The following is a 15,464-nucleotide window of genomic DNA, read 5'->3' on the forward strand; positions in this document are numbered from 1 at the left end:
CAGGACTGAGGAGCTGATATGGAAGGTGCCTGGACTGAGGAGCTGATATGGAAGGTGCCTGGACTGAGGAGCTGATATTGAAGGAGTCAGTATGGAGGTGACCATATAGAGGATTCCAGGGATGAGGAGATTATATAGAAGTCGCCAGGGCTGAATAGCAGATATAGAAAAAGCCAGGGCTGAGTAGATGATAGAGAAGGTGCCAGTATTGAGATGATTGTATAGAAGGTGCAAGGACTGAGGTTACGATATATAGAAGGTGCTGGGAATGAGGAGCTCATATAGAAAGTGCCATTCCTGAGGTTATGATATAGAAGGTGCCACAACCAGGTAGCTGATATATATGGTGCCAGGACTGAGAATGTGCTAGGACTTAGGAACCCCTCAATACTTATATCTTCTTAGTTGGCTTCACTTACTGTGTGTGTCCGGACCAGGCTCACATGCCTCCATATTGTGAGTTTATACGTTACAGCATCATCCAATGGCCGACTATCAGCATCTTGTATAATCCATGGTTCTATATCAGGTCACGCTCCGTACATGACAGGAAGCTCGAATCACACCATGAAATCCACCATTTAAACTGCAGCACGTATGTGAGCACAAGACCCAACCAGCTGCTGCCCCCACCCCAGTGTCTCGTGTCCTCCAGAGAAGATGGAAGAACATGTCAGAGATTCAGTTTTGAACATTTCTGTGAATGGGTCTTCCACCCTCTTACAAAATCAAGAACTCATCACTCATGTTTCATTCTTATCACTTTGCCCCCATGAAGCAGGATCATACACTAGATCAGTGATGGCAAACCTTTTAAAGACCGAGTGCCCAAACTACAACAAAGACCCGCTTATTTATTGCAAAGTGCCAACACAATTTAATTTGTGATTTATACTCCCTTCTCTGTCACAGTTTTCATTGATACCAGCACCTGAGGTCACCAATAAAGCAGAAAATAGTCCCAGGTAGAGCTGTCACTTCTGTGCACAGCAAGTCCTGGGCTGTCTGGGACTGCAGGAAGATACCTGGAGTCATCTCTGGTGATGGCCTGAGTGCCGACAGAAAGGGCTCTGAGTGCCACCTCTGGCACCAGTGCCATAGGTTAGCCATCACTGCACTAGATGCATCTCTGACATCTGTAACCACAAAACAAGTGGCTCTCCACGATGTCCACAACCTTGCACCCTGGGCCTCTTTGTGAGATGGGTCACCATACACCATGTACATTTTGCTGGGTGTCTGTATGGGCTGTGATTGTGGGGTGTCATTAGGAACAATAACTTTAGGGGATCAAGAACCTGTGGAAGACATTGGTGTAAGATGTATTTATTTATTTTTACATTTAACTGGGTCACCACCATGAAATGTCCTGCATTACGTGGCGAGCGGTCAGTGAGGGAGGTGGTTGTTTTCTTGGGCAGGTGTTGGCTCTTCTTCCTGATCTTGATTAGAGTCTTGGGTCTGTTGGACTTGGCCGTTGCTGTACGTAGAGGTGTCTTCTCCTGTCACCCGTGGGGCAACAAAATCTCTGAAGAAAAAGAGGAAAATTACAAAAACCTTTACAGCATAAAGTGAGGAAACATTGACTGCATCCATTGGTGCGAGCCGGAGTCTCATCTGGCACACCATATTCTTGTAGACTGACATATCCCAACCTTGCGACATTGAAAATCACTCACTTAATCAGCATTCATAGACTATACAGAGTTGGTTTATGGTTGAACGTCCCAAGAAAAGTTCACTCCATGATATAAATATAATCTAGGGCAGAAGACCAAGGGTTTCCGATTCAGTTTGGTTGAGGATACTTTACCGGTTCAGCTCCACCTCCTGGATGGTTTCTCGTAACTGGATATTGGTGGTCTCGGTTAAGAAGAAAGCGGCCACTCCGCTTTCAACAGAGACATAAAGAGACATAAAGCTGAAGACCAACGAGGGCAGAGTAATCCAGAAGTCATCCAGGAGAATGACTAGAGGAGCCGCAGAGCTGCCCAGTCGGGTCATGAAGGAGCAGAAGCCTAGGCCAGTCTGTCTGTGGAAGCCAGAACATAACGTGTTAATGGAGGAGCCTAGGACAAACTTCTAACAACATCAACAACCGACATACGTCTTCTACAATGACATGGCTGCCAGGGTCACTAAAGCCACGCTGGCATTGTCTGAGCAGCTATATGTCACTCTGAAGAATATGGATAGTTACTGGGCCGGAGTAAGATTGAAAGAACATTGGAGGACAGTCTATTCTCCTGATCTATGGTTGTGTCTGCAGCTCACGTGACACATAGACAGGAAATCGTCCTACAATGTTTCCTCATGGTGGACGATGGGCATCCTTGGAGAACTTAATACCATAGACAATGCCAGGAATAAAATGGAGGTCACACACCTGAGGACGGTGGGATACAGCTCAGCCGTGAAGAGGAATGCTGTGGTAAACGCTGCTTCTGAGAAGCCTTTCCCCAGGATGGCCACCACCGAGCGCCAGTGTCCTGACACCAAAGAGGGCAGAGGTTAAAGCAATTGCAGTGAGGCATTTGATGATAGTGAGGGGTATATGGAGGGGGTAATACTAGTAAAGGTTGCTTGGGGCATGGAGGCATTGGGTTATATATGAGGTGATAGTAGTGAGGTTATCAGGGGTCATAGGGCATGTGGGGTATATATTTAGTAGGGTGATAGTAGTGAGGTTATCAGGGGGCATAGGGCACGGGAAGTATATATGTAGTGGGGTGATAGTAGTGAGGTTATCAGGGGTCATAGGGCATGTGGGGTATATATTTAGTAGGGTGATAGTAGTGAGGTTATCAGGGGGCATAGGGCACGGGAAGTATATATGTAGTGGGGTGATAGTAGTGAGGTTATCAGGGGTCATACGGCATGTGGTGTATATATTTAGTAGGGTGATAGTAGTGAGGTTATCAGGGGGCATAGGGCATGTGGAGTATATATGTGGTGGGGTGATAGTAGAGAAGTTACCTGGGGGCATGAGACAGGTAAGTCCTATGCACACTGCAGTGATAATAAGGGACCCCCCTTGGCATTGTTTGCGGCCGATGTGGTCCAGCAGCAGGTAAACGCCAATCTTTGCTGGGATCTCAATGGCTCCATAGATGAAGTGGGTGAGGAAAGGATTGAGGCTGAATCCGGTGATGTGGAAGCTGTTACCATAATAACTGAAGGCCACACCGAACCTGCGGAGAGACATCAGTTACCCACAAACACTTCCACCAGAGGGACTATTCTTGGTGTACACCTTCTCTCCTAGAAGATGTTTCTAGTATCAAGAAACACATTATCATCCGGAGCAATGATTCTCATGGTGCAGAAGGACTGGAGGACTGAGCAACGTGATGGACTGCAATGACACGAGACAAGTCTGATCGCACTGAGATCCAACCACCTGCTCTCCTCTACCATCTCCTTAGAAGGACCAGATAGTAGTAAAGAGACAGTCCAGATAAGACTGGAAACAAGAGACTGTGAAGATGAAAATGTGAAGAGGAGACTGTAAGAAAGAGATTTTGAAGAAGAAGAATACAGAGGATTCTTCTTGAGGAGATTGTGAGGAGGAGGTTATGAAGAAGAGACTTAATGGCTGATGGAGAATGTGCAAGGAAAAGACCATAAGGAGAAACCATGTTGTGAAGTCACAGAGAGAAGGAAATTGTGAAGAGACTATTTGGTGGTTATTGTGAGGATCAGGTTGTGAAGAGACTGTGTGGAGGAAATCCTATCCCTCAGTAGCATCTGAGAAGCCCGACCCGGTGTATCTAACCACAGTCCCCACAATTACCCGAATTTATCAGGATTTCCCCCTTTCTGAAACATTGCTCGCTCATTTAGTAACAAGGAACTCGGTATCCTATCTTCCCATGTTAATATGTTTTTACCTAACCAGGTGGGCTTTATCGCTTGCCGCAGGCCCCCGCGTAATGTTTATTATGTGGGCATTATAGCATTATTTACTAGGCTAATGTCCCATCATACTACTAGCTCTTGAAATACAATAGGCATTTGAAAGCTTATCATTGCCTTCCTGTCCAGGCCATGGGTTTCACACGACCATTTCTGAGAGCAAGCGTGAAGTTTGTTATATTCTCACCCTATGGCATATTTGAAAGTCCCTACTAATTCTCCATCTCCCATCCATAGATGCTGAGGGTCTAGGCAGGGATGCCCCCCTCTACTATCACATAAAAACCCCTTACTAATGCGCACAAGCCCCAATATTTCAGACGTGACACTCAGAAGTAAGGGAGATCGTGGACAACAAGCTTCTATCTTTGACAAAACCACTTACTACCCTCCATCATGTGCTGAATGTTTTTGCTATCCTTCAGGCCTATACACCCATACCTCTAAGTCTGAAGCCCCTTATTGTAATGTTTCTCTTCTCGTTTACAAATTGAATTTTCAGAGCAGTGACCACTTCCTTCCCTACTGAGGTAATAAGATCCATAACTAATTCTACACAGTAGTCAAGCGAAAATAAGTCCCATTGTTTCCTAATCTAATAAGTGATTTGAGGAGGTCCCTCTTATTGGTGGGACCATCCTTCCCTCTTATTGGTGGGACAATCCTTCTCTCTCATAAGTGGGACCATCCTTCCATCTCATGGGTGGGACCATCCTTCCCTCTCATGGGTGGGACAATCCTTCTCTCTCATGGGTGGCACCATCCTTCCCTCTCATGGGTGGGACCATCCTTCCCTCTCATGGGTGGGACCATCCTTTCATCTCATGGGTGGCACCATCCTTCCCTCTTATGGGTGGGACCATCCTTCCATCTCATGGGTGGGACCATCCTTCCATCTCATGGGTGGGACCATCCTTTCATCTCATGGGTGGCACCATCCTTCCCTCTTATGGGTGGGACCATTCTTTCATCTCATGGGTGGGACCATCCTTCCCTCTTATTGGTGGGACCATTCTTCCCTCTCATGGGTGGGACTATCCTTCCCTCTTATTGGTGGGACTACCCTTCCCTCTTATTGGTGGGACAATCCTTCCATCTCATGGCTGACACCATCCTTTCATCTCATGGGTGGCACCATCCTTCCCTCTTATGGGTGGGACCATTCTTTCATCTCATGGGTGGCACCATCCTTCCCTCTCATGGGTGGGACCATCCTTCCATCTCATGGGTGGAACCATCCTTCCCTCTTATGGGTGGGACCATTCTTTCATCTCATGGGTGGCACCATCCTTCCCTCTCATGGGTGGGACCATCCTTCCATCTCATGGGTGGGACCATCCTTCCATCTCATGGGTGGGACCATCCTTCCCTCTTATTGGTGGGACCATTCTTCCATCTTATGGGTGGGACTATCCTTCCCTCTTATTGGTGGGACACATACACACCATGAAGATGTTCACTTGTCCTATGATTCTTTATAATTTCCGCACTATGTCAGTCCCTCATCACACACCTCTGTTCACTCTACAGTCACCTCACATAGTGGGAATAATTGGAAACCGCTCTGGTCTGTCCGTCCTCCCTGAAAGCTCTCAGGTGGTCACCTCAACTACTCACCTCCAGTCTTTTTCTGGGGTCCCACATTGGAAGAGTTTGATTTTTGGTTAAACTACATTATCCTCTCCTTCTCGTCTATCTCTTTTTAGTATCTTTCCACCAGGTCTCACCTTGAGGGGTTTCCTATTTTGAAAACACTTGATAACTCAGGGTTGTCAATGACTTCTTCACAGGACCTGTATGGCCCCGTTGGGATTACCCTCTGAAGTCTCTCTTTGTTGTAGAGGATGCCAGGTTTCTGTGTCAGTCACCACATTTGGTGGACGGGGACCTGTCTTTTGGTTATGAGATTTTGGAAGAGTAGTCAAAGACTCGAGAACCGTGTGTCTACGACATCTTCATTCATCAGGCTTCACATTTGCTTCCCCCGCAATACGTTCTTATGGCCGCCTGGGTACAGATAGCATCTAAAAGGAGAACATCAATATTATAGTTCTCTGAGGTCACCACTGATGAGGATTAATGCTCCTCATTCGGACACTAGAAGCCACCATGAAAATGTTTGGTCTCGTGGATCTTTTATTGCTGTATCTCAGACTTGGCAGAGACTCTAATATCTCGGGCCGTCTGGTTCTGTTTCTAATATTACATATAATCTCTTGTAGGATTTCTATATCATCTCATATTATTTCTTTATTTTGTTCTTACAATGTTTGAGTTGATATTTTTACATTGTAATTCTGGTCATATTCTTTTAAGTTATATTGACATATATCACTGGTGAGACTTTTATTCTGTCCCTGTTACTTGATGTGAACAGAAGTCAGTGAGACTGGGAGGAGGACCTTGTAAAGTAGAGACTGTGAGGAGGACATTGTGTAGTAGAGACTGGGAGGAGGACATTGTGAAGTAGAGACTGTGAGGAAGAGACAGTGAGGAGGACATTGTAAAGTAGAGACTGTGAGGAAGAGACAGTGAGGAGGACATTGTAAAGTAGAGACTGTAAGGAGGACATTGTGAAGTATAGATGGTGAGGAGGTGGTGACCATAGGTCACTCTGGACTTGCTGCCCAGAAGCTGCAGACAGAGACCTCACCACCCTCTTCTCCCCACCACCCTCTGCTCCCCACCACCCTCTGCTCCCCACCAGCCTCTGCTCCCCACCACCCTCTGCTCCCCACCACCCTCTGCTCCTCTCCACCCTCTGCTCCCCACCACCCTCTGCTCCCCACCAACCTCTGCTCCTCACCACCCTCTGCTCCCCACCAGCCTCTGCTCCCCACCAGCCTCTGCTCCCTACCACCCTCTGCTCCTCACCACCCTCTGCTGCCCACCACCCTCTGCTCCCCACCAGCCTCTGCTCCCCACCACCCTCTGCTCCTCACCACTCTCTGCTCCCCACCAGCCTCTGCTCCTCACCACTCTCTGCTCCCCACCAGCCTCTGCTCCCCACCAGCCTCTGCTCCTCACCACCCTCTGCTCCTCACCACCCTCTGCTCCTCACCATCCTCTACTCCTCCCCACCCTCTGCTCCCCACCACCCTCTGCTCCCCACCACCCTCTGCTCCCCACCACCCTCTGCTCCCCACCACCCTCTGCTCCTCACCACCCTCTGCTCCCCACCACCCTCTGCTCCCCACCACCCTCTGCTCCCCACCACCCTCTGCTCCTCAACACCCTCTACTCCTCACCACCCTCTGCTCCCCACCACCCTCTGCTCCCCACCAGCCTCTGCTCCCCACCACCCTCTGCTCCTCACCACCCTCTGCTCCCCACCACCCTCTGCTCCCCACCAGCCTCTGCTCCCCACCACCCTCTGCTCCTCACCACCCTCTGCTCCCCACCACCCTCTGCTCCCCACCACCCTCTGCTCCTCACCACCCTCTGCTCCCCACCACCCTCTGCTCCCCACCACCCTCTGCTCCCCACCACCCTCTGCTCCCCACCACCCTCTGCTCCCCACCACCCTCTGCTCCTCACCACCCTCTGCTCCCCACCACCCTCTGCTCCCCACCACCCTCTGCTCCCCACCACCCTCTGCTCCCCACCACCCTCTGCTCCCCACCACCCTCTGCTCCCCACCACCCTCTGCTCCCCACCACCCTCTGCTCCCCACCACCATCATACACCCATTAAGTATATGCAGCCTTGGGGGTTGTCTTACCACATGATTGCCAGACACAGGGTGTTCTTCCTGAGCTGTCGGGTTCGCACCAGATCCCAGAAATTGTACTTCCTCCTCTCCACTGAGACCGTCTTCTGTAGGACCTGGATCATGGAGGAAATCTGATGAGTTTCCTTCACCCACTGCCCAACTTCCCCCACACCCTCTGCTACCCGCTGCTCGTGCTTTGTACTAAATTTATAATGGGTTGTTCTCCATGTTTTTTGACTCAACTGACAACTGGGCGTGTCTCCCCCTGCAGCTGCAGGTTTTATGCATTTTTTTAATCCAAAAAAGTTTCCCCCTGAGATTGATAACAAGTAACATGTCCTCTTATTACATCAGATCATGACCACATGGTGGGGGGAGATGAGCGGATCTATTCTTCCATGTGGAGATTTGGTCGAGTCTTTCATTATTACCACATAAACATAATCACGATTTTTTTTCTGAGTCACTTTGGAGGAATCTTGCAGATGACGTCAGCGCGGTATTGTTGGGTTTTGAAGATGAAAGCAGCAGCACCTGCGCCCTTATCAGACCCCTCATGCGTGGCCCTTCACACTGCCTTATATTGTGGGCCCTCATACCCCCTTTATATTGTGGTCCTTCATACCTATCGTCTTGTGGCCCATAATATTCCCTTTTATTGTGGCCCCCTCATTCCCTCTTACACGGTGGTCCTTCATACCCCCTTATATGATGTCCCCTCATACCCCATTATATTGTGGGCCCAAATACCCCCTTGGCTTGTGGCCCCTCTAATCTTTCATCTTCTCATATTGTGGCCTCTCATCTTGTGGCCCTTTAACCCCCTTATATTATGGGTCCTCATACCCCCTTTTATTGTGGCCCTTCATTCCCTTATCTTCTGGGCCCTCATTCCGCAATTATATGGTGGCCCCTTAAACCCCCTCTTCTTGTGGCCCTTCTCATCTCCTACTTATAGTGTGGCCCTTCACACCCCCTAATCTTGTGGTCCCCTTACACCCCCTTTTATGGTAGTTCCTCATACCCCCTTATATTATGGTCCTTCTTACCCCCTGAATTTGTGGGCCCCCATACCCCCTTATATTGTCCCCTTTCATTCCTCTGATCTTGTGGCCCCTCATCTCTTCCATCTTTCCTCCAGATGCAGCAGCTCTCTTCTCCTTACCTCCCCCTGTAGCTGTGACCTCCCAACTTTTCACGGAGAAAGGGACAAAATTGTGGCCACGCCCCTTATCGATTACATAAATTCACAATTAATCTTTTCCTTCAAATCTCCGGCTCTCCCCATAATCTGCCTTACAACCTGTTGTGGGGAGTTTTTCAACATTACACTTTTTCGCACTTTCAGACGCGTCAATACCCAAATCTACGTGCGTCTGCGTCACCTTGGGATTTTATATCACATTCATCCAGAGGCAAAACTAAGAAAATTGTAAAAAACTAACAAAATACAACAGGAGCTTTTCATTAAAAAAAAAATCAGTGTTTGGAGGACACATCATAAACCAAACTTCCTGGACAATTGTAGCACCAAATCGAAATGTTGTGAGTCAAACTGAATTTAATGAAAAATTTGGCAAAGCCTCAGTAAATCGGATTTCGGGCGATTCGCTCATCTCTAATGGAGAAATGTATCTGAACCTGTGGGAATCGATGTTAAAAATAGTTTTTATCACAACAGGAACATGTGAACAGAACCTAAAGCAACAGGAGCCTCCCCCGAACCCTTTCTATCAATTCCCACTCACATGAAGAAACACCACTAGGGGCGCTCTCTACACATGGCATCATACAGCCACTAGGTGACCAAAAAGATGCTATAAACAACAGTGAGTGCCCCCTAGTGGTGGCTGCAGGAAAACACTGTGCTTCTGCATTGTGAAGACGGAATCATTTCAAGAACAGCCTCTTATGTGGAGTATATATATATTTGGTATTACCTCTGGTGTAATCTTCTGGATGAACCCCGGCCTCCCGTTCATCTCTGCACATCTGGACAGGTACTTGTGAGCCGCAGCAGAGTCTTGTCTAGTGAGGAGCCAGCGAGCCGACTCTGGCACCCACCTATGGACAATGTAATGCAAATAAGTAAAAGGAATCCTACCATGCCCATGTAAGAGGAGTGACGCCGTGCCCATGTAAGAGGAGTGACGCCGTGCCCATGTAAGAGGAGTGACGCCGTGCCCGTGTAAGAAGAGTGTCGCCATGCCCATGTAAGAGGAGTGACGCCGTGCCCATGTAAGAGGAGTGTCGCCGTGCCCATGTAAGAAGAGTGACACCGTGCCCATGTAAGAGGAGTGACGCCGTGCCCATGTAAGAGGAGTGTCGCCGTGCCCATGTAAGAAGAGTGACACCGTGCCCATGTAAGAGGAGTGACGCCGTGCCCATGTAAGAGGAGTGACGCCGTGCCCATGTAAGAGGAGTGACGCCTTGCCCGTGTAAGAAGAGTGACGCCTTGCCCATGTAAGAGGAGTGACGCCGTGCCCGTGTAAGAGGAGTGACGCCATGCTCATGTAAGAGGAGTGACGCCGTGCCCATGTAAGAGGAGTGACGCCGTGCCCGTGTAAGAAGAGTGTCGCCATGCCCATGTAAGAAGAGTGACGCCGTGCCCATGTAAGAGGAGTGACGCCGTGCCCATGTAAGAGGAGTGACGCCGTGCCCATGTAAGAGGAGTGACGCCATGCTCATGTAAGAGGAGTGACGCCGTGCCCGTGTAAGAGGAGTGACGCCGTGCCCATGTAAGAGGAGTGACGCCGTGCCCATGTAAGAGGAGTGACGCCATGCTCGTGTAAGAGGAGTGACGCCGTGCCCGTGTAAGAGGAGTGACGCCATGCTCATGTAAGAGGAGTGACGCCGTGCCCATGTAAGAGGAGTGACGCCGTGCCCATGTAAGAGGAGTGACACCATGCTCATGTAAGAGGAGTGACGCCGTGCCCGTGTAAGAGGAGTGACGCCGTGCCCATGTAAGAGGAGTGACGCCGTGCCCGTGTAAGAGGAGTGACGCCGTGCCCATGTAAGAGGAGTGTCGCCGTGCCCATGTAAGAAGAGTGACACCGTGCCCATGTAAGAGGAGTGACGCCATGCTCGTGTAAGAGGAGTGACGCCGTGCCCGTGTAAGAGGAGTGACGCCGTGCCCGTGTAAGAGGAGTGACGCCCTGCCCGTGTAAGAGGAGTGACGCCGTGCCCATGTAAGAGGAGTGACGCCATGCTCATGTAAGAGGAGTGACGCCGTGCCCGTGTAAGAGGAGTGACGCCGTGCCCATGTAAGAGGAGTGACGCCGTGCCCATGTAAGAGGAGTGACGCCGTGCTCATGTAAGAGGAGTGACGCCGTGCCCATGTAAGAGGAGTGACGCCGTGCCCATGTAAGAGGAGTGACGCCGTGCCCATGTAAGAAGAGTGACGCCGTGCCCATGTAAGAAGAGTGACGCCGTGCCCATGTAAGAAGAGTGACGCCGTGCCCATGTAAGAAGAGTGACGCCGTGCCCATGTAAGAAGAGTGACGCCGTGCCCATGTAAGAAAAGTGACGCCGTGCCCATGTAAGAAAAGTGACGCCGTGCCCATGTAAGAGGAGTGACACCGTGCCCATGTAAGAGGAGTGACACCGTGCCCGTGTAAGAGGAGTGACGCCATGCCCGTGTAAGAGGAGTGACGCCGGGCCCGTGTAAGAGGAGTGACGCCGGGCCCGTGTAAGAGGAGTGACGCCGGGCCCGTGTAAGAGGAGTGACGCCGTGCTCATGTAAGAGGAGTGACGCCGTGCCCATGTAAGAGGAGTGACGCCGTGCCCATGTAAGAGGAGTGACGCCGTGCCCGTGTAAGAGGAGTGACGCCGTGCCCGTGTAAGAAGAGTGACGCCGTGCTCATGTAAGAAGAGTGACGCCATGCCCATGTAAGAGGAGTGACGCCGTGTCCATGTAATTGCGTCCCATGTTCATGGCTCATGTTTTGCCCATGTTTGGCCTCGAACACCCATTGCCCATATATTAACTCAATTACTCAGAAGATTCTCTATTTTCCTCTTCTCTATGACCGTATGTGCCACAGATCATGAGCACAGTAGTCTATATACCCACCACCATGTAGCAATAGCGAGTAGACAAGGTGCGGTGGTAGCCAGCAGGAGCCAGCGCCAGTCCCGTATCAGGTAAGCCAACAAGGCCAGGATCATGTACCCGGCTGTCCACGACATACTACTGATGGTGCCGCAGAATGTGCGATGGGAGACATCTGTCCACTCCAGGACTGCAGGGAGATATTAAGTTCTGGTTACTAGATTGATCTAGATTAAAACACAAGCTTCACCCCTCCTTTTATGACTACGACGACCAAGTAGGTTCATATAGTAATACAATGGAGAATTTATACAACTCTTCTGAAGCCACGGCCATTTCTCCTGTAGACTTTAAGGAACTGTCATGACTTAGGGTCTGGAGTAGAAAATGCACCATTCTCAAGTTCCTTATGGTACTACATGCTGAGTCTTATACACTGCAAATAAACCTACCCAAAGTAATGGAGATCAATGTCATCCCCATGAGACCCACACCGCAGATCAGCCGACAGATGGAGAACATGACGTAGGAGATGGAGAGGGCTGACATCACCCCGAACACTGTGCTCACCAGGAAGGAGACCAGAAGAATCTTCCTCCGTCCAAACCTAGAGGGATGCAACATCACAGAACCTAAGAGCAATGGACGTGGCAGAAATCTCTACTGACCAGAACGGCCCCAGCATCTCTGGATGGAGGTCATGGTTGTCCTTGTGCAAAACAATCTTCTGGCTAATCTAAACAAATGTCTCCTTGGATATCACTTTCTGCAGGAGCACAGATATTACATCATAAGGCAGTGGTAGTGACCCTACGGCACGGGTGCCTGAGGTGTCACTCAGCCCTTTCTGAGCTGTTAGGAGAATGTCCCAGGCTGCCCTTTTCTCCTCCACATTGTCAACCCCTGGCCCTTCACATTAGAGCTGCAGAGCAGCTTAAGCATCAGGGCCAGGAGGAGGTGGTATCAGCCCCTACTACCTCCTCACATGATGTCTAAATGAGTTATGTGAGGAGGGAGCATCGCACATCGTCTGGCCCCGACCCCTTCCCATGTCAGTCAGAACCCGGAAGAAGGGAAAGTGACTGCTGCGGGGGAACTAGGAAAGGTAAGAAATAGACAGGGGACCACAATAAGAGGAGGCTGGAGGACAGGGCATCATCGGAAGAGGCTGGTGGACAGGGTGCTTTAGGAGGATGCTGGAGGACAGGAGGAGACTGGAGGACAGGAGGAGGCTGGAGACAGGAGGAGGCTGGAGGACAGGGCGTTATTGGAAGAGGCTGGAGGACAGGGCGAAATCGGAAGAGGCTGGAGGACGGGGCTACAGGAGGAGGCTGGAGGACTTGGCGTTATCGGAAGAGGCTGGAGGACAGGAGGAGGCTGGAGGACAGGGCGATATAGGAAGAGGCTGTAGGACAGGGGGCTACAGGAGGAGGCTGGTGGACAGGAGGAGGCTGGAGGACAGGGCATTATCGGAAGAGGATGGTGGACAGGGAGCTACAGGAGGAGGCTGGAGGACAGGAGGCTACAGGAGGAAGCTGGAGGACAGGGCGTTATCGGAAGAGGCTGGTGGACAGGGAGCTACAGGAGGAGGCTGGAGGACAGGGAGCTACAGGAGGAGGCTGGAGGACAGGAGGCGGCTGGAAGACAGAAGGCCACAAGTAGAGGATCCTGGAGGACAGATGGTCACAAGTAGAGGATCCTGGAGGACAGATGGCCACAATATGAGGGAGGATGGCGGTCAGGAGGACACAATATGAGGGGGGTAGTGGAAAGGAGTCCACAATATGAGGGGGATAGAATACAGGGTGGCCATTAAAGTCCATGTTATAGTATGCTTGCGGTTGGGGCAATAGGCATGGTTAAGAAAAGAGGGGGGGGGCTTTTTGTCCCTCACTCTCTCACCCAAAAGTTGGGAGGTATGCTAGTGTCCACATCACATGACATCACAGTACAGGTGTCCGAAACACACAACATCATAGTGGGGCAACCACACGACATAAGAAATAGAAATTGGAATTGGCAGCTCACCTGTCTGAGAGAAACCCACAGATGAGAGACCCAATTGTGAGGCCCATGAAGAAGAAGGTGGCTGCTGCCTGGTTCATCCACTTCCTGTCACACACCAGATCCCACTGTGAGAGTCAGAGGACGAGTCTAACGTAAATGAATCCATCCTATAGATACATGTATGTCCAATCATTGACCACATGACATGGTCCTAAAAACCACAACTGCTGACCATGTGGTGCTGGTGCCTTCACATAAAGCTTTTTAGGAAAACGACTACTGCAAAGCCAGAAATGGGACCAGTGGGAACATGAAGAAAGAAGCATAAGTCCCACCACTTATAACTTCTGGCTTTGGCTTCAAAAACGGCAGGATTCTTCAATTCAAACATAAACTATTTGTGGAACGACCTAAAACGTGACAACCACTAATGACCACATTACATAAGACTGATGTGACAACTCCGGGACATGAATGAGACAGGATGGGGCATTTGGCCATGGATTTTATTTTGTTAGGTTTACTGTTTATGGGCCCACTGGCATCTGTCCTATGTCAACATTGTATGATTAGAAGTTGGACATAATGGAACAGCATCTTTTTCCAACCTTTTCTATAACAATACTATGGTATTTGCCATTACAGCACCCTTAGAAGGTCCTACCTGTGTGACCGTGGTGGAGAAGAAGGTGTCACTGTCATAGTCCCATCCCTGGTCACAGCTCTGAACCAGGGACCTGTTCACCATCATCTTCTGGGATCTGTTGAGGAGTAGTTGAGGTTGAGGCTCGGAGAACATCTTACAAGAGCTGAAGGAGCCATCAGGTTCTTGAGGAATGTTGGTGATAAGAAGGTCTTCCTTGCTGAGGTTTCCATGGTTGGGGAAGGTACAGTGATGGGGTGGCACAGCTGAGATAAAGATGTGTAGTAAAAAATGTAGGGGTAGGATGACTCTCGGAAGGCAGAGAATTATAAGTGTCAAAATCTGGAAATTCCCAAAAACTCCAACTTCTGAAAGAACATCCTCAAAGCGCATTCTGGAGAAGACGCGGATGACACCAGATGACTATGAGTGGGAACGGGAGGAAGAACAGACCCTGTCTAAGTGTCCTCAGATAGTGACTGGGTGTGTTTTTTGAGGTTTCCATCCTAATTTTTACTGACCGTCTTTAGCCTCGTGCGATAAACAACGATGAGACTTGTGGATCATAAGACATTGATCTAACAACACAACATGGACATTGTTCATTGAAGAGTTAATGGCACACGTTGCACCATGACCAATATCATCAAACTCCGGAAGCTTCAAGCCAAAATACAATGAAGCCTTCAATGAACATTCTGTTAGGGTCAAAAGGTTCAGGAGAATAAAGGGTCAATCTTTACAAATCAGGAAGGAAAATCCTAGCAGAAAATTTGGTGATATCCGAATTCCGACAATCGCCCAGTGTAGAGCATGATACTTCCCTGGTGGTGGAGGTGCCTGATACTAGGATCACTTCACTACTCAGCTCCTTTTACTGAATGGTGCCCCCACATGTTGTGAAGAATATTGCAACTCACCGTGCTGGAGGTCTACGTGATGTCACCAAATTACTGGAGACCTATGAGATGCCACCAATGTACTAAGGTCTCTGTGAAGTCGATGTGAGGTTACCACTGTATTTGGGTTCTGCACAATGTCACTACTAGCTTGGAGGTCCGCAAGATGTCCCCACTGTCATGTCTATGTACAATCAATCATTGAACAGTAGGTTTATTTGATGTCTCTATGGACCT

General features: G+C 49.6%; 1 protein-coding gene across 1 annotated transcript; it reads right to left on the bottom strand.

Annotated features, from left to right (window-relative positions):
• Nucleotides 1-1,352: 1,352 nt before the first annotated feature.
• LOC140120397 (solute carrier family 22 member 7-like) lies at nucleotides 1,353-14,780 on the bottom strand. Its single transcript, XM_072139452.1, has 10 exons — nucleotides 14,350-14,780; nucleotides 13,707-13,810; nucleotides 12,131-12,285; nucleotides 11,700-11,868; nucleotides 9,568-9,691; nucleotides 7,637-7,740; nucleotides 2,977-3,191; nucleotides 2,387-2,489; nucleotides 1,814-2,032; nucleotides 1,353-1,528 (listed from the first exon to the last, which is right to left on the bottom strand). The coding sequence occupies exons 1-10, from the start codon at nucleotides 14,719-14,721 to the stop codon at nucleotides 1,390-1,392; spliced, it is 1,704 nt and encodes a 567-aa protein (XP_071995553.1). The 5' UTR covers nucleotides 14,722-14,780; the 3' UTR covers nucleotides 1,353-1,389.
• Between the last annotated feature and the right edge of the window lie 684 nt (nucleotides 14,781-15,464).

Source organism: Engystomops pustulosus, chromosome 3, assembly GCF_040894005.1.
Source record: "Engystomops pustulosus chromosome 3, aEngPut4.maternal, whole genome shotgun sequence".
NCBI classification, from domain to species: domain Eukaryota; kingdom Metazoa; phylum Chordata; class Amphibia; order Anura; family Leptodactylidae; genus Engystomops; species Engystomops pustulosus.